The 23204-nt window shown below is 39.3% G+C and overlaps 3 protein-coding genes across 3 annotated transcripts in view; 1 reads left to right on the plus strand and 2 right to left on the minus strand.

Annotated features, from left to right (window-relative positions):
• Positions 1–610: 610 nt before the first annotated feature.
• LOC117290936 (selenoprotein H-like) lies at positions 611–4145 on the minus strand. The gene is made up of 4 exons (XM_033772511.1): positions 3877–4145; positions 2853–2998; positions 2431–2548; positions 611–1210 (listed from the first exon to the last, which is right to left on the minus strand). Exons 1-3 carry the CDS (start codon positions 4044–4046, stop codon positions 2451–2453), a joined length of 414 nt encoding a protein of 137 aa, XP_033628402.1. The 5' UTR covers positions 4047–4145; the 3' UTR covers positions 611–1210; positions 2431–2450.
• Positions 4146–4244: 99 nt separating this feature from the next.
• Positions 4245–7212, plus strand: LOC117290937 (ribosomal protein 63, mitochondrial-like). Its single transcript, XM_033772512.1, has 3 exons — positions 4245–4442; positions 5631–5742; positions 6841–7212. Exons 1-3 carry the CDS (start codon positions 4372–4374, stop codon positions 6979–6981), a joined length of 324 nt encoding a protein of 107 aa, XP_033628403.1. The 5' UTR covers positions 4245–4371; the 3' UTR covers positions 6982–7212.
• A 3957-nt stretch (positions 7213–11169) lies between these two features.
• Positions 11170–23204, minus strand: part of LOC117290245 (apoptosis-inducing factor 3-like) — a 30321-nt gene continuing 18286 nt past the window's right edge. Inside the window, exons 5-17 of the mRNA XM_033771525.1 lie at positions 22823–22932; positions 22079–22123; positions 21569–21650; positions 20437–20549; positions 19852–20030; positions 19112–19242; positions 18534–18649; positions 17425–17640; positions 16320–16437; positions 15314–15412; positions 13827–13902; positions 12691–12795; positions 11170–11832 (exon numbers count right to left, since the gene is read on the minus strand). Of these exons, the coding sequence (XP_033627416.1) occupies positions 11799–11832; positions 12691–12795; positions 13827–13902; positions 15314–15412; positions 16320–16437; positions 17425–17640; positions 18534–18649; positions 19112–19242; positions 19852–20030; positions 20437–20549; positions 21569–21650; positions 22079–22123; positions 22823–22932 (1424 nt within the window). The 3' untranslated portion in view covers positions 11170–11798. The remainder of the gene's footprint in view (positions 11833–12690; positions 12796–13826; positions 13903–15313; positions 15413–16319; positions 16438–17424; positions 17641–18533; positions 18650–19111; positions 19243–19851; positions 20031–20436; positions 20550–21568; positions 21651–22078; positions 22124–22822; positions 22933–23204) is intronic.

Here is a 23204-nt window from a genome sequence, read left to right on the forward strand (position 1 = left end):
GGGTGCAATATGAACGCAATAGTGATAGATGTCAGAGTGTGTCTGCGTTCGGGGTTAAATAGTTATCACGGTGCGGCCATCTTGATTTATTATCACATTCAAGTCAATGAAACCAAACCGAGGCTGCGGGGGAAAATAAACGTCTGGCACAGAGTTGCTGTAATTCAGTTTTCATTTGTTTTCACTAAAAGATGTCATGTGTAATAAAAAGCGAATGGATTGCTATTCTCTCATTGGCCCGAGGTCAAGACATGTCAGCTGGGGTGCAAATTACTTAATCACGTCATACGAGAGAAAAGGTAAACCAAAAAAGCAAGTAGACAAATCCTTTTATCGTTCGATTCAAGACAGAGAACATAATGTTCTAGTACTTAAAAAAAAGGGTTAATTCCATTCAACTTCTATTCCTTAATTCATTCCTCACGAAAATGAAAGTATCTTTCCACATAATTATTTGAAATGTAGACAAGAGTGTAACAAATGATGCAGTTATTTAAATGCATTTAAAATTTTGTCATTTTGACGACATAACTGTTTGTTAATATGAATTGTAAAAGTAAACTTTACAAACCGTTTTCTAATTAAAGAATAAATAACGCATAGACAGAACTTCAAAAACTAATAATCTGTTTTAATACTGAACACCTTGACCTTGTTATACAGTCAAGGATTGTTTTAAGCGGGTATGTGTTAAAAGGAAACGTTAATAAAATACTTATAGTCAACAAAGATTATAATAATTGTACGACTTTTATCACAGATTAAACTGTCTTTATAAAGAGTAAGAGATTTTCAAACTGTTTAAACTTTACGATCAAGGTGAAAACCTTATTTTTTATAAGTCAGTGTTTTCAATGATGAATCAATACCCACAATTAGGTTGGGTATTTTGCACTTGATCCGGTTACCTCCCACATTGTCCCCAATTATCAACAGTATAGCAAATTTCTTTAACCCTTGTTTACAAATAGAGGAACCTTGCATAGCTTGAGGTTTAATGGTTAACTTTTAAATACAAAATGCTGGTATTTCTGCATAGTCACAGTCCACTGAAAATGTCTTAATGGTGTCCCACCAGAGCACTCAAAAGCATTTCTTTCTCAAGATAATAACCTAAGCCTAGGGCTTCTTGAGTCACCATCTGTCATTAGCGCTTATTGTGGTCCTCTGCTGGTACGCCAAACTTTTAACTCTCTAGTGGCTGAGATGACTGTGTTGGGGGACACAAGAAGGAAAGCAAGACTTTAGAGAGGGGCAACTTGGTAGACATCTATGAGCAAGTTCGAGTGCGAACATTTAGCTGACCTGTGGCTCTTAAAGGAACACGGATAGGCCGTTTTATGGAGTCAAAATTTTGACACCACAAAATGGCTGACCGTATTTCTTCGCGACGTAAAAGGAAAACCGTGCAATTTTAAGGCATGTTTGTGTGGATCATTATATTCTACTTTTAAGTTTTCGAGCTAACCATTTGCATTTCATAACAAAAAAGTTTCAAACGCTTTTCAAAGATCAACTCGACCGATCCAAAGCTCTGTGTAAAAGAGTGGAAAATTTCACTCGCTAGTCCAAGTGGCGTCAATTTTACTCTTTTGAGAGTGAATGTCAATCTGTGTCTCTCTTTTTGATTGAATTTGGAACAAACTTCAATCAAAATCTAGTTGAAAGTACCTGCCATAAAAATGGCTCTTTGCAAGAGTGGTATGGCGGACAAAATGGTTTTTCACTCTTTTGTAACATAAAGTACTGACCAGCAACATACACGCGAAGTGACGTATTCACTCGAACGACTCGTTTGAAAACCTAGTCAACCATCGACACCAAGGTATTCAATCCTCTATAGCCTTCGGCATTTGAGCTATAGTGTCACTGGTTACCCATGTAAGCAAGGAACGGGCTATCGGGACTACGGAAGAAACCATGGTCTAGAGGCTGGTTCCGAATGATCAATAACACTAGTCAACCAATAGTCGACCAGCCTGGGTTTGAGCCAAAGTAGTCAACCTTTAGATAACCCTGGTGCACACTTGAACTTGCTCCGTGTCAGTAAGCCCGAGATAAGTCAAAGGTACAGTTTCATATTACTGCTTAGGCACAAAAAGTAGCTAAGCACAACAAAATGATTAACATTCAGTTGTTGCCTTTTGCACTGATGTGTATCAAGCAGGATTGGATTGAACCCATGACCTTTGCCATTCTAAAAGAAACTTTATCACTATACCACTGAGCTTACATTGCCTAGAGGAAGTTCAACTCACAGGGATTTGAACCCATGACCTTTGACGTTCTAGAGCAGATGTCCCTACCACTAGACCACCGAGCCTCTCCAGTGCCTTAGAGGAAGTGCAAATCCCATAGTCTTATTTATGACATCTATTAAAATTCATTTTGTTAAATTTTTAACATCTATCAAAATTATCATTTTCTTACCTGTTTAGTGTAATCAAAGTCTACAAGGCTTTCTTGAACACTTCAATCACAACAGAAGACTCTGGAAACTTCAACTTACGTGGAGGTCCCTTCTTGACACCAGTCCAGAGAAGAACTTCTGTGGATCAAAAATACAATCACAGTTATCATTGAACCAGTAAAAAAAATTATTGTTCTGGTGAAGAAATTATAAATATAGTGAAAATGATTGTAATGGTGACAGTTATTGTTACGATGAAAACTTATCCTAATGGTGAATATCGCTCTGTGGTTTTTCAATTTTTCCTCTCAAAAACTTGACAACTTTAGTGACACGAAAACTTCTACAGGTAAATTATTTTACATACATCTTCATTCACAGTGTAGGGATTCATGTCATGATCAAAACCCTTTAGCGTCTAAACATTGTACTATCTACTTACCAGACCCATCCTCTTTAAAGAGAGATATCTCAAAGCTCTTGGAGCGAGGCTTCGTTGGGTTCTTCTCTGCACCGATATCGGGGAACTCCGACTGCAATGCCTCAATAATCTGATCGGCATTGCGGCCGTACACGCGTCAGGAACGACTGTAAAATAAATGCAAATAATATATGGCAATTAGTGAAATGAGTACTGGGCAATTCAAGTGTTCAAAGATACATGTTAAAAAAACAGATCAGGTTCTGCAGTGGCAGTGGACAGCATTTTTTAGTAGGTTGAGGAGAACTTTCGTCTTTTGACTTTTATAATATTAATAGTATGGAAACCACCCCCAGCAAAGTCGCACACTACAAAGTCGCCTCCTAGCAAAGTCACCCCCTCACTTAAATTACAAAGTCGCCCCCTCTCAAGTTAAAGTCGTCCATGTCAAAATACTATATCGGTAGACATATATTCTGGAGTAATGTAATGATTTATTATTGACGTGACTGATTCATACAAGATACAAGATTACTGTTTACTGGGAGAGTACCTGGATCGACCTAGTGACGTATTGAGGTCATGGTATATTACTGCGCTGTGTGTATATAAAGTAGTACCTTCACAGTCCACTGACAGAGTTGCCCCCACGACTTTGTAGTGGCTAGTGGGCGACTTTGCAGTGAGTGGGTAACTTTACTGGGGGCGAGTTGACTGACATTCAATTATAGAGTCTCACTTTTTATGTCTGACCTGATCAAATGCAAGACGAATTTCCACTAATTACACAATTGATTATGAATTAAAAAAGTATCTGATTAATCCCTCAATTGAGAAATTCCTGTTGTTAAAAAATTAGTGAAAAAGTGGCGGCAGGATACGGAAAGTTTTCCCAAGCCCAGCAGTCAGCAGATGAGACTACACGAGTCTCACGACCAGGCAGTCGACCACCTCACACAAGGAGTGCACAGCGTGTCATCAAAATGCATGCACAACTTGATTGGGCGTCTATGGTGTTGCTATAGAAATTGACGGTATGACTTACCAGTGCTCAATCACAACTCGCATTTTACCAGAAGGCAATTTCTCCGACTCCGCTTTTCCCTTCTTCAACTTCTTGACGGTTGGCACTTCAGTTTTAGTTGATTGCCCTCCGTCATTCTCAGAGTTTCCCGCGGGCTCGCTCGAACGTTTTTTCCCACGTGGAGGAGCCATGTTGTTTATGTACTAGCCCAACGCTATAACGCTAGAGGTCGCACTTCAAAAAAATAACAGCAACAAATATTGCGATTTGAGCCTTTTCGAAACGATAAGTTTCAGTGTTAGGCTTAATAAGCAGAACTACATGTACGGTAGAACAAATGGCAAAGCCGAAGTGGAAAATAGTTTCGAAAAGGCTTTTTTTACTTGAAACTACCAATAGAGGTCGCCCTTTCAAAAATGGAAATCACCAAAAATTTTGCTCGGCTATGAAGAAAAGTTTGTTTTACAAACTGAAGATTTAGCGAATTCTTTTGTCAACGCAAGGGCTCTTTTAAAGATGTGGCTGACTCTAGCTGTGATGGCTTTGCGCCGTAACTCTAGATACACCCCTGGTCGCCAATTTAGTGGGTAGGTATATGCTGTTGAATTACGTACAAAAAGTATCGTTGCGACGTATATTTCCGACACTTCATACTTGTGCTGCATGCCAAACGTGCACAGCACATATCGTAAATAGTAAAAATAATAAGCTGCAAACCAAAGTTATTACAATATTCTATACCTATTGATAACAATAGCGGATAGCTGCCATATATATACATCTAGGTCGTTTTGGAAAGATTTCCGTACCTATTTCAAATTATAGCCTAGTAATTGCATGGAGGAATATATGAAATACATAGTATTAATGGGATGATGGTATTTGTATCACAACACTACACAGACTCAGAGTTAGACAAGAGTTTAGACAGTTTAGTAAGAGTTACACACAGTACAGCAGTGACATTACACCAATAGACCCAGTAACTAGGGCGCTGTACTCCTTTTGAATTTTGTTTTTTCATTATCGGTCATAGTATGACCGACAATGACAACATGGATAACTTTCCGTATGGTGCCACCACTTTTACCCTCATTTTTACAAAAAGGGATATCTCTTTGAGGTAAATTAGATACTATATTATTTCATATCGAATGAAAAAGTGGTGGCGCCATACGGAAACGTTTCCGACAACATTTCGGAAAAAAGGAGTACATAAACATACCCAATGATTTGCACCACTTTTTCACTCATTTTTACCAAAAAATTAAACAAAAGGAGTAGCTCTGTTTTTTTTTGAGTAATTTAATTAAGTAAATTGTTATAAAGTCTAATTTTATATACTTATAATTTGATAATTTATTATGTTATAATGAATGCAAAAGTGATGGCAGGATACAGAAATTTCACCAACATTTTATTTAGACAAGCTATGTTTATTATATAACCTTGTTTGATCATTATGTAACTTTATTATACGAGTAAGACAGCACTTTCTTTTGACATTAAAACCTATACAAACCAAGTTACAACTTTTCAAAGTGCACCAAGTATTACTCCTAGTCCTAGAACGTCTCCACACGATAGCGGAACGAACCTCATAGTTCTAGGAGTACCCGGGTATTAGATTTAGTATTATTAGATTTAGACTAGACAAACTGACAATTTGACAAACTAGACAAACTGACAAAGTCCAAAAGAAAATATGGGCGCTTGAGACTGAACACACACAACTTTATTTTATTGCTTCTGCCAAATGTGTTTATCATTATCAGGAAACATCGGAAGTATCGTCCTGTGACTTCAAACATGGTCTACAACATGGTGAAAAGACTGGATGTTGAGAAAGAAAATGAGTCATATCTCTGCAAACCGTACCTGACAATGGTAGGTCAAACAAATTTAGTCATTCCTAAAAAGATATAATTGTTAAAAAGTCCTAATGGATGCAGTAGCCTCTATACAACTAACACAAAACATAAAAAACAATGAAATAAAACTGTGCAAGTCTCAAGCGCATTCAAACATTGGAATCCAATAACGAGCCCAAGTTTGTTTCCTTCAGGCCCTGAAGCACGTACCGGGACCAATCCCTCAAATGTTTGAATTTGCGCGAGACTTGCACGGTCTTTATGGAGCAAAAAAAGTAAAAGTCCCTTGAAATTTCTTGTGTGCCCCTTGGCTTGAGAAAGCCAATGTTCATGCCGGCCTTGAATATTGCTGTTGATAGGGCTCAACAATTTCCCTTTGGTAAGGGACTACGACTTCTTTAAGGAAAGTGTACATTTGTGTTGGAACTTTGCAGAGGGCACCACAGTAATACACCGATCCATTAAGCCGCGCCCATTTCTCATTGACCAATCACAGCCGCGAAATCTGATCACCATTTGAGCCGTTTGGTGATTTTTGCTCTAATGGTGATCAGGTTTCTTGGCTGTGATTGGTCAACTTGTAAGGAGGCAGGGCTTAATGGATTGGTCTATTGCTGTGGGGGCCGTGGGTTACATGAACAAACCTCGAAATAACCCTCTGCACCCACAGTGATTGCAGTGGTGTCCTGTGCTTTCGCTGTGGTGCCCTTTGCAAAGTTCCAGTACAAATTGACACTTTCCTTATAGAAGTCGTAGTCCCTTACCAAAGGGAAATTGTTGAGCCCGTTCAAGAGCAATATTAAAGGCCTGCATGAACAATAGCTTTCTCTCTTATAAACGAAAGAGAGGTTGGTGGTAATACCATGTGAGTATCTCTTTTGAGTAGTGTTGGTTTTGAAAAGAACCGGTGGGTGACAACTCAACATTTCGGGAGAATGCTGGACTATGTTTCTGGATGCTTCATAAGGACTTGGCTCAGTGGAGCGAGATATCCACATTGTGTAACCGCAAACCTTTCTTAGATACTTCCAGCATGCAAAGTTTTGAAACCTACTAACTTCTTCAAAGTTGAATGTTAATACACAATGATTGTCTTAATGATTTTATTCAACAGTCGGAAGAAGACGGCCATGCTAAGGAGCAGAATGCTCTCGAGTTCAAGGAGCTGCAGGACTTCAGACGTCACAAAAACATGAAACCACATCGCTACCTAGCGGACCATTTCAGCCATCTTGAATCTTCCAAACATTGGTAGCATTCGATCTGAAGCCTCTGTTTACGAACTGTAGCTTAGCAGCCTGAGAAACCAACTAAGCATAGAACCACGCGTCTGGCCTGGAATTATACGCAGGCCACGGAGGCCAGGGCCTCTGTTGCCCAGGGCCTCTGTTGCCCAGGGCCTCTGTTGCCCCTGGTCATGGTCTTGGTGCCCTTTCAAAAGCTCCCAATGGGAGACTTTCTGGGACGATAGAGGGCAGCAGACTTACCGGGTAAATCCATTGTTCTCAGAATTATGCGCATGTTCAGAACTACGTAAACAATGGAAATTTACCCGGTATGTCTGCTGCCGCCTAGCGTTGGAAAGTCTCCTATTGACTTTAAGGTTTTCCAGTGGAAGCGCCCTTTGCAAAATTAACATGGCCTTGCCGTTTTTAAAGATGAAATTCCAGGCCTAACATTGCAAACTTCGGAGTGATCACATCTTCCAAGGAAGGTCGCCAGGTTTCTTTAACGTGCACATTTCTTATCCTTGAAAGTGGGACCTGTACAGCTCCATGGAGGAAAACAACCCGAGCCATTTTAACAGTCTGGTTTAAAGGCAATAAGCCAGGAATCCGAGGCCGTCAATGAATCGGTGGCTACAGCTATAGCTGCGGCTAGATTTCTGCGTCATCATGCATTAGTAACACCCTTAGCAACTGTTGAAGCCGTAGCTTTAGCCTCTAATTCAGACCCAGCATGTACTGCATGACTTTATTGACAGACGACACAGATATTTAGGAGGCAACAATTGCTGTTGGTCATTTTGAGTGGACATGAAGTGCAAGGGGCAGGGACAGGGACAATGGTCGGGGACTAAAAGATCCACTAAAAATACTATTTTCACAAATAAAAATTTTGGCCGTTTAATTCTGTGACAAAATTACACAAAAAATGTATGATGCAAAATCTATTTGTACTGATGAGAGCACCAACTGTTATGTGAAGCTTTAACCATCATTACTTTGCCACAAGTAAAGACTAGTGCTAGCGGAAGACATTACAACACTGGTATTGCTTAACATACTGTTACATCTAAGATAGACACATTCAGGCACGATGTTCTATTCTTCCTACTTAAATCTGACTTCCATTTAATTTTCCTTTGGAAAAATTTACAACATAGCCTGGAAAATCTATTAATCTATGTATTCCACGAGCACGCGTGTTATAACAAATTTATCTTCCAGTCTCACATTAACATTATTTCGCAAACACTGAACAGCATGCACGCGCAATGTTTAGAATGTAATTTTTGCACTGTCTGTATGCGGGTGTAGGTATAGCTTTTTATACTTCCCTCCAGTTCGAGCATCTGATTGGTGGATTAGTGCGTACTGAAAGATAAAGTGCTAATGTATGTGTACAAAAGGAAGACAATATGCAAACAAATTATTTTAAATTGGTTCCTAATATTTTGTAGTTTAATCCATTGAATGCACTAAAAAAAATTCAAAATTAATTTTAATTTTGAAGAAAAAACACTCGAGTATCCCCAGAATTTTGACGTCACAGGGCTGTTTTAGCAGCGCAATGATGTCAAAATTTGTATCGCGTTTGCAGAAAGTTTGAACCGGGCTTTAGTCGATTATGAATGAATACATAATACTGTACTCATCTGTTATAGTCAATCATTAAATGTGCATCTGTTTTCTGAAATACTTGAGAGTCCTGTGCAGAAAAAAAAGTGCATGGAAGTGCAAAATATAGCTACCTTTTAATGTAAAATTATAAAAATTATAAAAAAAGAAGTTTTTGAGATAATAAAAAAAGAGAAGTGGTATTGAGTTTGTTGTGGTGGGTAGCTATATAAATGTGTGCTAGTTGCGTTTTGAAATGACCATAGTATTATCTGAAGGCTGGGTCACACTAAACTAATTCTCAAAACGTCCGAACCCGTCCTAATAAATCGTAAAATGGGTTTGGTCTGGCTAGAATGTATAGCTTTGGCCGGACAATACAATGTGACCCTAGTTTGTTAAATTCTGGTAATGATTGCATCTGTCTGTGAACCGGATGACCCTCCTACAAACAGACCCACTCTGTGTGCACACACGTACATCCATATGGCGCCTGACCGCACCACGTCCAGCACGTCTATAGACAATGTGACCTGTGACATGTTTACAAAAGAGCCACAGAGCCTAGACTTCCTGCAGACACAATTTGTACACAGCTCAATGGAAGAAAACAGAAAAAATCTAATATTTTATGGAGATATCACTGTCTAATTTTTATCAACTTTTGATATGATGAAAGGGGCCACATCTCAAAACTTGTCCAGCCTTTACTTTCACAACTCTTGGGTTTATGTGGAAATTATGACACAAAATGTAAACTTTCCCATAGGACCAGTGCAGTATTTTGCCTGCCAGACTAGCCAAAAAATGTACAGGGTCCCACTTATTGTAAACAAAGTTCACATGGTCTATAGTACAACCCAAGTACAGCAATTCCGTTCGTAGTACATCCTGGTTTTAAGTACGTTACCACTTTGTCTAATTGCAGGACGGAGTGATCACCCAAAATTTTGGAGCAGGCTCAAAGTTCTGGAGCACCACTCCCAATCAAACCTGTCTGGGCCAGTCCATGAAGTTAGTAAACAAAGTTTAAGCCTGTTCGGCCACATTTTTGTATTTTAAGAACGTATTGAGAACGAGTTCGGTGTGATAGGCCCTTAAGGAAAAAAACAACAGGGAAGTATTCACCATAATGTTGATGATGCTTGCATATCTTATGGATACCTGTATATGCTGAATGCTGCAATTTTCATGTGCTTTTCAATTCCTTAAAGCCATTGGACCCTTTCGGTAAACAGTGTTGTCCAAGGCCCACACTTTGTGTACCACAACTTCAATATCAAATAACAAACCTGTGAAAATTTAGGCTCAATCGGTCATCGGAGTCGGGAGAAAATAACGGAAAAACCCACCCTTTTTTCTGCGCGTTTCGCCGTGTCATGACATGTGGTTAAAATAAATCCGTAATTCTCGTTAACGAGAATTTATATTGTTTTGCTGTTTTCTCAAAAAGTAAAGCATTTCATGGAATAATATTTCAAGAGAAGTCTTTCACCATTGCCTTCTGTAAACCCTGTAAGTTATTTGTAAATCTGTGAACTTTTTTTTTTTTTTCTGAACCGAAAGGGCCCAATGGCTTTAAGCTAAACAAACAGCTTTATAAAATTTGATTCTATGCAAATACTTGTGAACCTTTTCTTTGCAGAGAAAACAAAAAAATTATAAACAAATTTACAGTATAAAATATTAATCACAAATTTGTGTCTGCGTATTATAATAAATTCTATATCTGAGAAAAAAATAATTTGAAATGTCTAAAGATTAATAATAACGATATCTAAAATATATAAATATACCCTCTCGTTTTAGATAAATCTTAGTTGAAATAAACCTTGGCATTTTCCACAGATTATCAAGAGCGATAAATAAGTTCTTGAGTTGAGAATGGAATGCGTAAATAATTCAGATATAAACTAACAATTAAACTAAAAATTATTTTTGGTTTTACCCTTACACCAATGTGTTTTCCGAGCTCTGTGAAAACAAAACAAATCACAGGCATGTTACTCGGGTGGGATTCGAACCCAAGACCTTTGCGATTCTAGAGCAGTGTCATATTAACTAGACCACCGTGATTGCCCAGTGGCTAGAGGCATCAGGGACAAAGAATACTATTTTTGGGTTTACCCTTACACAAAAACATTAATAAAAATGTTGTTTTTTATGGCGCTCCAAATAACTTAATTTTTGTCCATTTTGTTTCTTGGTTGTCTGGTGCAAGTGACTCACTATATATAAGTGTCTTGTACATTGTCCCCTGACACACAATTTTTTGTGTGTGTATCGCACGTAAAAGAACCCAGTGCAAAAAGGTAAGGAGTTCGCCCCGGTGTTCCTGGTTTGATTGGCTGCGTATTGTGCTACAGCACCTAGTAAACCCCCAGCCGTAACACTTGTGTCCTTAAGCTTAACCATTGCTTCGTCCTTCGGATGGGACGTAAAGCCGTTGGTCCCATGTGTTGTGTAACGCATGTAAAAGAACCCAGTGCATGCACTTATCGAAAAGAGAAGGGGTTTGCCCCGGTGTTCCTGGCTGTGGCTGCTGTATGCGCTGTAGCACCATGTTAACCATTACATGGTGTGCTAAGGATTAGGGCTCATAATTTCAAAATCTTCGTCCTGACTCGCCTTGCAGTAAAAATAATTAGCCCTTTGTATCCTTTGGAAAAGGCACGTTATATACGTTCATTATTAAACCATTACATGGTGCTAACGTGGTCCCATATAGACGATGTGACCTCTGACGTCACACGAAAACCATAACATGATTCGTGCGCATACTGCCGGACAAAACCTCTGTGTTTTGGCAGCCAGCTAGAAAGTGTATGCAATCTTACCATGACTACGTGTCTTTTTGCCCGGCGAAACGTGACGTATACAGTGTTTTTTCAACAGAGGGCGGTTTAAATGTAAACACGGGTCACATCGTCTATACCTTACAGGAAAACACTGAATGTATGAAGCGCTTTGAGCATCACCGAGTGACAGATATGAGCGTTATAGTAGAAGCCACTATTAAACGTTTTGCATTCTGAGCCAAATACAGTATGTTTTGTACAGTATTTTAAAACACTTTTGTACTGGGTGGGGGGGGGGGGCCCAAAGTGGTTAGGCTAGACAATGCCAACTTCCATCCTAACCAGGGAAATGTCTCACCAGTTCCCTGTGATCCTTACCGATGGTTGTACGCCATTATTATGCAGCAGTTAACTCCCTCGTTTTAAATCACTCATCACAATCTTGACATCCAGGCCTCAGGATCTGATCTGTGCCATTCAAAGATGGAAAAGAAAGCAATGTTTAAAGACACTGGACACTATTGGCAACTACTACTCAAAATAAGTGTTAGTATAAAAAATTACTTGGTAATGACAATGGAGAGCAGTTACTTCTGTTGATAGTTTAAAACATTGTCAGAAGCGACTCCCTCTGAAGTAACATAATTTTTGAGAGAGAGGTAGTTTCTCTCACTCGAATTTTAAAAGACTTCTGCCCACAGTATTCACTCACAAACAGAGAGCAACCCTCATGCATAAATCATTTCTCAGATTCAAATGTTCTTGACTGAAAAATTATCCAAACCACTAAGAAGGGTAGTCTTTCAAAAAAAAAATAGTTTAGACTACCAACAGCTGCAGTGCTTCTAGCCAAGTTTGTATGGTACTATTGCAGTATTTACCGATCTAAGATAATGTCATAGATTGGAAAAAAATACTCAAAAAAATAACGTCCGTAAAAACTTGAAGGGTTTTGATACCTTTAGTAGATCAAGTTTTTTAGCCATGAGATGAATCACTAGTTACTGTGAATGGAGATGTATGTAAACAAAATTTGCGTGCTTCATTTGTCATCAAGGTACAAAAACAAACAATGGAAATCACAGAGCTATGTTTTCAGAAGAGTCGCGTAAATCCCTTGTACAAGCTAAAATAATTTTTGTGAAGTTATTTTACTCATTTGTCAAAAACCACAGGACCCCAGCAAGTAATATTTTAAGGGAAGCTTTCTACCATCATTATCCTTAAACCGTTTAATGTAAATCTGTGGATGTTCGTGTTTTGTGTCATACAAAAAGTACCCAGACCCTTTAAGCTGAGGAAACTGAAGGAAGTTGTTTTACTTACTGTACTTCAGACTTAGTGAGTTCTTTCCCGGATGCAATAAACTCTGCGAACCTTGACACAACAGGGTCAGAGTTCATACTGGCCACAGCAACGACCTTATCCCCTCTGAAAAAAAAAGACAGAAAACAAATCAACTGTGATGCAATCAATGAAATCATTAGGCATTGCAATTCAAAATAATAACTTTCAGTAGCAACATTTGTTCCGTCGACGCCGTTTTGATGGATACCTAGAATAAACCTTTCTCCACCGGGTGATGACGCGTACTGCTTTATGGTTCGTGCATGCTTGTTCGTTGTGCAGTGGCTTGGGACCTTGGTTATAATGCCGTGCATCGCATCACACAACTGATCTTGGCGATTCCAAACAGGGATGTGATTTTTGGAGAAGGTCTTGATCCGGTTGTTTATAACGCGTGTCCTCTGCGATTTCATCCAACGGACTCACTTCACACATCGCAAATTTGTGATTTTACTACACCAATGCAATTTTGTTCCCATTGACCATTGTTTAGAGACCTTGTGAGTAACGGGCTTTGGAGGGAGTTCATTTCTCGTACCACAGCGGGACGGCTGAGGCCCTAATGGACTTAAAGACCTGCTTGAACGAAAATGTCAAGTCGTGAACTTTGCTGAATTCCATTTAAAATGTTTTCAATGAATAAGGAAATCCAGTCATATGATTATAAATAGATTTTGGTTGTGTAAAAAAACAATCATTTTGAATACCCTTATCCAGTGCTTTTCTGAGAGATTTGCGAAAAGCCCCGTTACGTAATCACTCTTAAAACGTCATAGTTGGGAGCTCCAATTTGTAAAGCCGCTTTGTTGCAGCGTGGAGGTATAACAAAGCAAACTCCCACAAATGACGTCAGCGGCATTGTCCTTTGGCGCGCGCTCTCAACGGCAGAAGTGTTTTTAGTTTTTCAAAACCTTTAGATTGGGGCATGCTTTTTTAATCGATAATTACGAAAAACTCAGAAGTGTAAACATATCAAAATTACATTAAAATGGTCAACAAGTGCATTATAAACAAGTCTAAATACCATTTCCGTTAAAAACCTTCCGCTCAGGTAGCTGTTTAAGAGAGAGAGAGTGGGTGTTTAGTAGAACCAACACCTAAATACTAATACTCACTTAATGTAGTAAGCTGCAAACTTCAGCTCGTCTGGATTACCTACGATGACTATATCTTCATAACCAGCATTGTAACCTTTAATGAAAGATATAAAAGCAGATTCAGTTATTATTCAGGATGAACTGAAATAATCTCAGGACTATCTGCATTGGACAAGATGATTTCATATTTACTACCTTATACGCCTCTCTTAAAGACAGTGGACACTATTGGTAGCTGTCAACGACTAGCCTTCACAGTTGGTGTATCTCAACATGCATAAAATAACAAACCTGTGAAAAATTGAGCTCAATTGGTCATCGAAGTTGCAAGATAATAATGAAAGAAAAAAACACCCTTGTCACATGAACTTGTGTGCGTTTTTAGATGGTTGATTTTGAGACCTCAAGTTCTAAATCTGAGGTCTCCAATTGAAATTCGTGGAAAATTATTTCTTTCTCGAAAACTATGGCACTTCAGAGGGAGCCGTTTCTCACAATGTTTTATACCATCAACCTCTCCCCATTAAACGACGCCAAGAAAGGTTTTATGCTAATAATTGTTTTGAGAAATTACCAATAGTGTCCACTGCCTTTAATATTTATGCTTGACGTCATAATTCTTAACCAAAATGAGGCTATGGGCGCAAGCCTCCCACCTCTTGCAGTGGCTGCACCCATGGCCTCGTTTTGGATTCATAGCATTGTGACGTACCTCATGCATAAATATTAAGAGAGGCTTATGGAGACCGAGAACAGAACAGAAAAGAGAACACAAAAGGTTTCCATAGGGGCATTCTAAATACTGGGGTGCTACACATGGATTATTGTGTACAAAGTCTATGGGAGGTACTTAACTACAGGGCCAAAGGAAAGAACAAAATTTGTCTCCACAGGGATGCAAACAATAGAATGTGTGTTCAAGAGAATTTGGAAATAAATACATTCGCCATTTTGAGTATAACTCGGTACCCGCTGGTAATAAATAGGAATCAAACTGCCTCTAACTACTGTGCCATCTCGGCGGTCTAGTTGGTGAGACACTGCTCTAGAACGGCAAAGGTTGGGTGTTCGAATCCAACCCGATTAATATGCCAGCGGATTTTTGTCATAGGACTTGGGAAAGTACGGAGTATACAATGCTTCACACACATCGGTGTACGGACAAAGCCAAAAAATATTTGTTATCCCCGATACAAATTTAAGATCAATTGAATTGAGTCCAACTCCATTAATGTAAAGGTTAGGCACGCATGCTATCCTGTTGGTGTGTGGGCTGTAATAGACCCTTTCGATGAAATACGTAAATTCAAACATTTTAGTTGGCAAAATGAGGGAACATCATCCTGTTTTGTACACGGCTAATGGCTGCGTGACACAGACGCGATTGCTCGTCTGCTGAAGGCACATCTCTAGGACGTTTGCCAACCAAAAGGGTCTGTACGCATGCGTGAATGTAATTAGAAATCTATTCGAAAAAGCTAATGTTTAGATGTCTGGTACCCTACCTGCATATCTGACACTCTTGCCAAACAGCATTGTCCAGAAGTAAGGGACACTGTCGAGCTCCACTTCCTGGTCTAGCATGTTGAGGGCAGCAATGCGACCTGAATAAAAAGTTAGAGGCAGAAAATATGCAGAGACAAATTAGATAGTTACAGTGGCTATTTATTTCACAAGGCAGACACTTTATATTCAGAAAACAGTCTGACGTTTCTCCTCACTACAAAAAGTTTAACTCTCAAATGGTTTATTGCCTCCTCAATGAGGCATCCACTGTCTTTCTGTCAATGTACGCATTCAGTACAAAGTCCTGCTCCTCACGGTCAATGCTGTACATGGTCTCTTCCCTCAGTACATTTTCGAACTGGTTACACCATAGACTAAAAAAAAGTCTCCAGATCCTTGTCGCAGCATCTCCTACAAGTTCCCCCATGCAGAACAAAAACTGATGGTCAAAGATCCATTGCCTTCAGAGCACCCACCCTTTGGAACTCTCTTCCTGCTACCCTCCCATTCCCAGACGAACCCGGATCTCTTCAAAATTCACCTCAAATCCTACCTGTTTGCTCTTACTTTTTAGTAATCTTTTATTATTAAGTTAATTTGTAGATTAAACTTGTATTTTGTTGTTTGTAAAGCGCATTGAGAGTTCTCCCAGAACTGAATTGTGCTCTATAAAAAAAACTTCTTCTTATTATTACTATTGTGACCCTCTCAAATGCTTAGAGTCGTTGAAAGGATAGAGGCTCTCTCTAACCTGTGAGAGAGACGAAGACTAATGTGTTGTCAGGTCTTCGATGAATATCAGTATAAGGGTGGCGGAAGCATGCAAAATTGAAATGCTTGCCAAAAGAGGGTGCTTCTCTCGAATAATTAAATAATTCATACAGGTTAAGGAAATTTTACATAAAAAATAAATGCAATAAAAATAATAGTGGGGGTACAGTTTGTATGACCGTCACACTATTATAACATGGGATGCGTTGTATGAAACACTGAAGCTTGACTTACCATGTCCTGAGGCTACCTGCCAGTGGCCGATATTAACCTCGAGATCACCCATCATGGCTAGAGGTACCTGAGCAATGTCACCGGCTGCAAACACGTTTGGCTTGTTCGTCCGCAAAAACTAGAAACCATGAATAATAGCAGACAAAAATACTTGTTATACCACGGTAACAGATTATGAACTCTTGTATTTGTCAAGAGCAAACCTACGATGTGCTACACACACGCTTGTTAATACCTCTGTAACGGATTACAAAGTTTTATTGTTGGAGAACCAATCACGTAATATAGTACAAAGACGCATGTTAAATGGAAAGTGATGTATTGGGGGATACATCACCTTGATCATTCCCACCAATGGTCGTATCAAGCACCTTGTTAGATACTATAAATAGGCCCGGGTATGAGCAGAGCAAGGGTATGAGGTTGTAAATACGATGATACTTTGATACTACATAAATTAATACACATTCCTCTGTGTCGTGCCGTCCAGAACAGTGGTATAAAAAAACAGTTATTGTACGATGTGACAGCGTCCATTGGTTTAATACAACCCTCACAGCTAGCGAGGCGGGATATAGGTTTGTGGAGTGCGAGTGCCGAGGGCCGTAGACCAGGCATGCCAGGCCTGACATTACGAATGTGTGTCACGACCCAGATGTAGATTGGAGCGAGTTGATGAAGTGCCTTGAAGGCAGTGAACACTATTGGTAATTTCTCCAAATAATTATTAGCAAGAAAACTTCCTTGGTAACGAGTAATGGGGAGCTGTTGACAGTATAAAACATTGAGAGAAACGGCTCCCTCTGAAGTAATGTAGTTTTCGAGAAAGAAATAATTTTCCACGAATTCGAGATCTCAGATTAAGAATTTGATGTCTCGAAATCAAGCATCTGAAAGCACACAACTTCGTGTGACAAGGGTGTTTTTTTTTTTCATTATTATCTCGCAACTTTGACGACCACTTGAGCTAAAATTTTCACAGGTTTGTTTGTTTATGCATATGTTGAGATACACCAAGTGAGAAGACTGGTCTTTGACAATTACCAATAGTGTCCACTGCCTTTAAACGTGAGAAGGATGATTGTGAACTGAATTGTTACCATACCTTGTCAACGATTACAGCGCCCTTGGTATTCAGTGCGATCTCGCTCTCCTTCAAGAACCCCGTGGAAGGTTTAACGCCCACACCCATGATGCATATGTCTGCCGGTAACGTCTCACCATTCTGCAACACAACCTCTGTGATCCGGCCGTCGTCGTTACCGCTCAACCTCTCTGGGTTGCTGCTTAGGTAAAACTTGATGCCCTTTGCTTCGGCCATCTGCAAACAACCCCAATACAAGTTTTACAAAGTAAAATAAACATATGTGAAAATGTACACTAAATGTTCCGGAGCTTAAAGAGAAAAATCAAATGTGATTTTGCTTTAGAAGAACCATTGATTCCATTGCATCAATTATCCCTGGGGTTGCCTTCTGGCTTCTGCTCATGATTATTCATTTTTGCCCTCCACTGTAGGGCCACAAGTCAGATGGCCGATGGTCAGAAGGACACTAACTATATGACGTACAAGTTGCATTTCCTTGAAGATTGCTTTGCAAGCTTTATGACAATATTTGTTACTCTTTAATAAGTCACTTTCATTTTATTCTTTCATCGGGTCACTAGTATAGGTCACTAGGTCAACAATTGTTAGTCTAATTTCGGCTCTGGGAGCAATTTCCCGCAAAACATGTGCGTGCAATGTCTTTATGTGCGACTAGTTCACAGTGGCGCAAATCTCATGCACTAGACTATAGTAGTTAAAAGATTTAGGTACTTTTTGTAACAAAAAACACAATGTCCACAGATTTACATTAAACGTAAAACGTTTGAAGATAATGATAGTAGAAAGCGTACCTTAAAATATTAGTTGCCGAGGTGCTGTAGTTTTTGAGAAATGAGTAAAACAACGTCATGAAAATACATTTTTACATGGTAAAATAATTTTCATCTCATGACAACAGAGACGAAAATTATTTTCATGACAATGTTTTACTCACTTCTCGAAAACTACAGCACCTCTGCAAGTAATACTTTCAGGGAAGCTTTCTACTATCATTATCTTCAAAGTAAGTTTAGTGTTAATCTGTAGACATTGTGTTTTTTGTCCACGTGACCTTGTTTCAGCCAAACAGAATACAGAACTAGTAATAAATAAAACTATAAAGTCACCTTTTGTAGTGCTTTGCCGATGGATTCTCCTAGTGACGCAATATAAGGGGCGGAGCTTCTGCCTACAATTGAGACGCTCAACGCTTTACCAGCAAAATAAGCAGCCATCTCCATACCTTGTCAACAGAGAGGTACACAAATATAATAATAGTAATAGAACTAGAATCGGGCTACACCTTGGCCTGTATTTGATTGAGTTATTTCGCAAAATTACAGAGAATTCTCAAAGCACTTTTCAAAAGTCAAGAGAGAAAAACAACGACTGTTGAATACAAAAATTATACAAAAATGCATACAATGAAAAATTTAAGTTATTTCACAAAAAGAAATTGTCATCAAAAATAACTTCAACCCTTCACCTAGCTCTTGCACAGTCAGCGACTTTAAACTGCACTAGAGAGGAGCTTTCATTTTATCATTGGGGAGTGAACTCCAGGGTTCAGGAGATATATACTTTGGTGGTGGCTGGAAAAGGAGTGAGGAGATTTTGTGAGCCAGAACAAAGATTTCCAGTAGGACATGAGTCATGGATCATTGATGTGATTTTAAACAACTTGGCGCGAATATTAATTGCTTACCGATGAACGAGGTACCAATGATGACCACGTTTTTACCCTTGCCTTGCTCAGCGATGTAGTTGGCATCTTCAGGACTCCGTAGTATGCAGACATTCTTCAAGTCACTGCCTGGAATGTCTAGTACAATCGGGCTGTGGGATAGTCAGCAAGTTTTAAAATCAGACAAAGCGTTTTGGTTTGTTTTTCAGTGAAAAAGGTTGAATTTCTTGAAACAAGTGAGAATGACTCCAAGAGACCCCCCCCCCCAAAATGGCAATATTTTTCATAAAGTTGAATAAACAGAATGTATTACCTGCAAGTTGTGCAGGGGTGCATCTACTGTATGTTTGTGTACAAACCTATGTAAAATCCTGAAATTTTGTAAAGCCATGTACAGACCTGTGCAAAAGCTTGAAATGCTAATATTTGCTTAGTAATCGTTTATGCAGTATTTTCTGCTGAAATCAGGCCAAGATCCCTTGCACGTGACATCGCACTATAAAAAAGGAAGCCCACTTTTCCGTTGTTTAACGTCAGTACTGGTGGCCTATAAAACAAGAGGGGAAGTAAAGGCTGTATTTGTAGATGAAGTCATCTAAGATTAAAACGTCCTGCTAATGCAAATGCGATACAAATTTGTACGTCACAGCCTTGCTTTCGCTGTAAATGTTTCGCAGGAGTTCAGCACCTTTCAACTGATGCAAATTATTCGTTGCGATTTGGTGACGCAAAAATTCGCCAGGCTTCAAACGTTTTCTTACGTTCCCCCAGTAGCAATGAGAAGGGTGTCGAAGTTGACGCTGTTGCCGTTCTTGAAGGTGACTGAGTTGAGCAAAGTGTCCACCTCCGTGGCTTCCATACCAGTCTGGACTTCAACATCGTACACATTGTAGAAATCTGGCTTGCGTAGCGCTAACTCCTCTCCGGATGACGTCAGGGCCTGTTTAAAGGGAAGGTCTACAATTGGTAATCGCCCTTAAAGGCACTGGACACTTTAGGTAATACTCAAAATAATGGTTAGCAAAAAAAAAAAAAAATTACCTGGTAACAAGCAATGGAGAGCTGTTGATAGTATTGAACATTGCGAGAAACGGCTCCCTCTGAAGTAACATAGGTTTAATAAAAGACTCCAGGCCTGATGCCTTTTATTATGCATCTGAAAGCACATAAATTTGTGCAACAAGGGTGTTTTATTTCTTTCAATTATTCTCTTGCAACTTCGATGACCAATGGAGTCCAAATTTTCCCAGGTTTGTTATTTTATTCATACGTTTGGATACACCAAGTGAGAATACTGGTCTTTGTCAATTACCATTTGTGACCAGTGCATTGAAGTCCATGCTTACCTTACTGAGTTTTGTTCTATCATACGGCAGATGTTTCTCTTTTGTTGCTATGACGACTCGACCTTTAAACCCTTCTTGTCTCAGCGTCTCAACACATGTGGCAGCTGCCCCACCTTGAAAAAACAATAAAAACACCACACAGTCAATAGGGCTCAACCTCATAGAGCTGCTTAAAGGCAGTGGACACTTTTGGTACTCAAAATAATTATTAGCATAAAACCTTACTTGGTAACGTTTAATGGGGAGAGGTTGATAGTATAAAACATTGTGAGAAATGGCTCCCTCTGAAGTAACATAGTTTTTGAGACAGAAGTAATTTTCCACAAATTAAATTTCGAGACCTCAGATTTAGAATTTGAGGTCTCAAAATCAAGCATCTGAAAGCACACAACTTCGTGTGACAAGGGTGTTTTTTCTTTCATTATTATCTCGCAACTTGGATGATCGATTGAGCTCAAATTTTCACAAGTTTGTTATTTTATGCAAGTGTTGAGATACACCTAGTGAGAAGACTGGTCTTTTACAATTACTAATAGTGTACAGGGTCTTTAAGCACAGACATTAGATAAGCACAACAAAATTATGCTTACCACTGCTTACCAGAATAAGGTTACCAGCTAACACATCAGTTAAGCAGATCTATGAAATTGAGTCCAGGTCTTTTGCCTTGATATACATTCCAAACTTGGTGGCAAGCTTGCAATTTGTTTCTGGAAAGCACGCAATACATCCCAAGCTTGCAAGCGTTAGCTTAGCGGCAAGCTCCACCATTAGCGCATTGGCGAGGTTGCCAGTAAGCATGGACAGCAAGTTTGTCACAAACCATTGCAAGCTTCACCTGCATGTGAGCTTCATATTTGCAACAAGTTGGCATTTTTGGAACCCAACTTGCCAGAAAGGTTGCTGGCGTACTTCAAGTTACTAGACATGTTTCACTTACATAGCTAGCGCAGAAATTCTGAGCAAAATGGTTATCTTAAGCGCAGAATTCTGTGGTAAACAGAGCCAGGTCTCATTTTCAGTCTCGCACCTTCCGCGCTTGGTCTTAAACCTTACCCCCAAAGTATTGGTCTTCTGTTATCACATACAATACACAAACCTTCAACTTCTGTTTAAATGGTAACACTCTTACCTCCTCCAATGATAAGGATGGTCTTGTCAACTTCAGGGGATTTGCAGGACATGTTTTTGATTCGTTTGAAGGATTCTAAAGCCTATTACAAAATACAGAATCAAAATAATGTCACAGATTAATCAATACGTTATGTTGCATTGAGGATAAAGATTGTGTTTTTACCCATTCACCGATGTGTGTAAAGCACTGTACAATCCATACTTTCCAAAGTCTGGTGACAAGAAAAATCCACAGGCATAATACTCAGGTGGGATTCGAACCCACAACCTCGAACAGATATCTTACCACCAAACCACTGAGACTGATAGAGATAAATTTGAATCCTATATTTTAGCAATACTTTTATGTGCTTAGTAAGTTTTTGTGCTTTCAGGCTTTATGAAATTGGGCCCAGGACGCAAACCCACAATCTGCTGATCAGAAACATCACAGTTTTAGTCCAGTGTGACTGACCGTTCGACCACAGCAAACTTAGAATCAACAATCTTATAAAAACAACTGACATACCTTCTTTGTGGACGTGACAATGACATCATCACCATCAATTCTGACCTGTAGAGCAAGTGAAAAAGAGTCCAGTTTATTTTCTCTCTATATCATTCCTCCTGCCAGTGTGCATGCACTTACAGATTTTAGCTGGACGCAGATCCTAACCATACCCCCACCACTACTCCTAACCCTACTTCTTCTCTTAACACCAACCCCAAGTTGTGTTTCCTTTGTCAGGTCATGGTTTGAATGTGGCAATTATATTTGCAAACGATAACCCCAGAAGCTAAAAAGTAAAAACAAAAATAGTAGCAACGGTGGGCACGTATTTTCATTTTCTCGGAATACTGACCCAAAGTGGTTTATGATAAAAGGAATTTCCAGAGACTAACACCCGTTTCATAAAGGTGCCCCAGAGTCGCGCCAAACCAAATTCAGAATTAAGTACACGAAAAGTTTGACGCCTGAACAAGAGCTACTGGACAGCTAGGATTTGAAAGATCGACTGTTGCAGTCGTTCGGAACGACTCTGGAGCGCCTTGATTTCAGACATTGATCTTGTCATTAACTAAGCCAATGTAAATATTAAGTTTAGCGTGCCTGTCTGAACCAAAATTTATTTGGGTCGACGTTGAGTCGCTCGTAATCTGTTTGGTTCGGCACGACTCTGGAGCGCCTGTCTGAAAGGCGTGTAAAGTAACATACATGTAGATCAGTATGGTACGTTTTGGTTGTGTATGTCATGATAGGAGCAGGACTAACCTCATACTTGGCGACACTATCAAGCCCAGGAAAGTCTTCAATATCACCCGTTGTTGCATTGAAGCAAGCGCCATGCCAAGGGCAACGTATCCTTCCATTACACAACACACCTATGAGGAGAGACAACAATACATGTTAAAGGCACTGGACACTATTGGTAAACTCTCAAAATAATTTTTTAGCATAGTATAAAACATTGTGACAAACGAGTCTCTCTGAACTACCTTAGTTTTTGAGAAAGATCTGAAAGTGCGCAAATTTGTGCATCAAGGGTGTTTTTCTTTCATTAATCTCTTGCAACTTTGATGACCAATCGAGTCAAAATGTGCAGAGATGTGTTCTTTTATGCATATGCTGGGATACACCAAGTAAAAACACTGGT

The sequence above is a fragment of the Asterias rubens genome, chromosome 5 (genome assembly GCF_902459465.1).
Source record: "Asterias rubens chromosome 5, eAstRub1.3, whole genome shotgun sequence".
NCBI classification, from domain to species: domain Eukaryota; kingdom Metazoa; phylum Echinodermata; class Asteroidea; order Forcipulatida; family Asteriidae; genus Asterias; species Asterias rubens.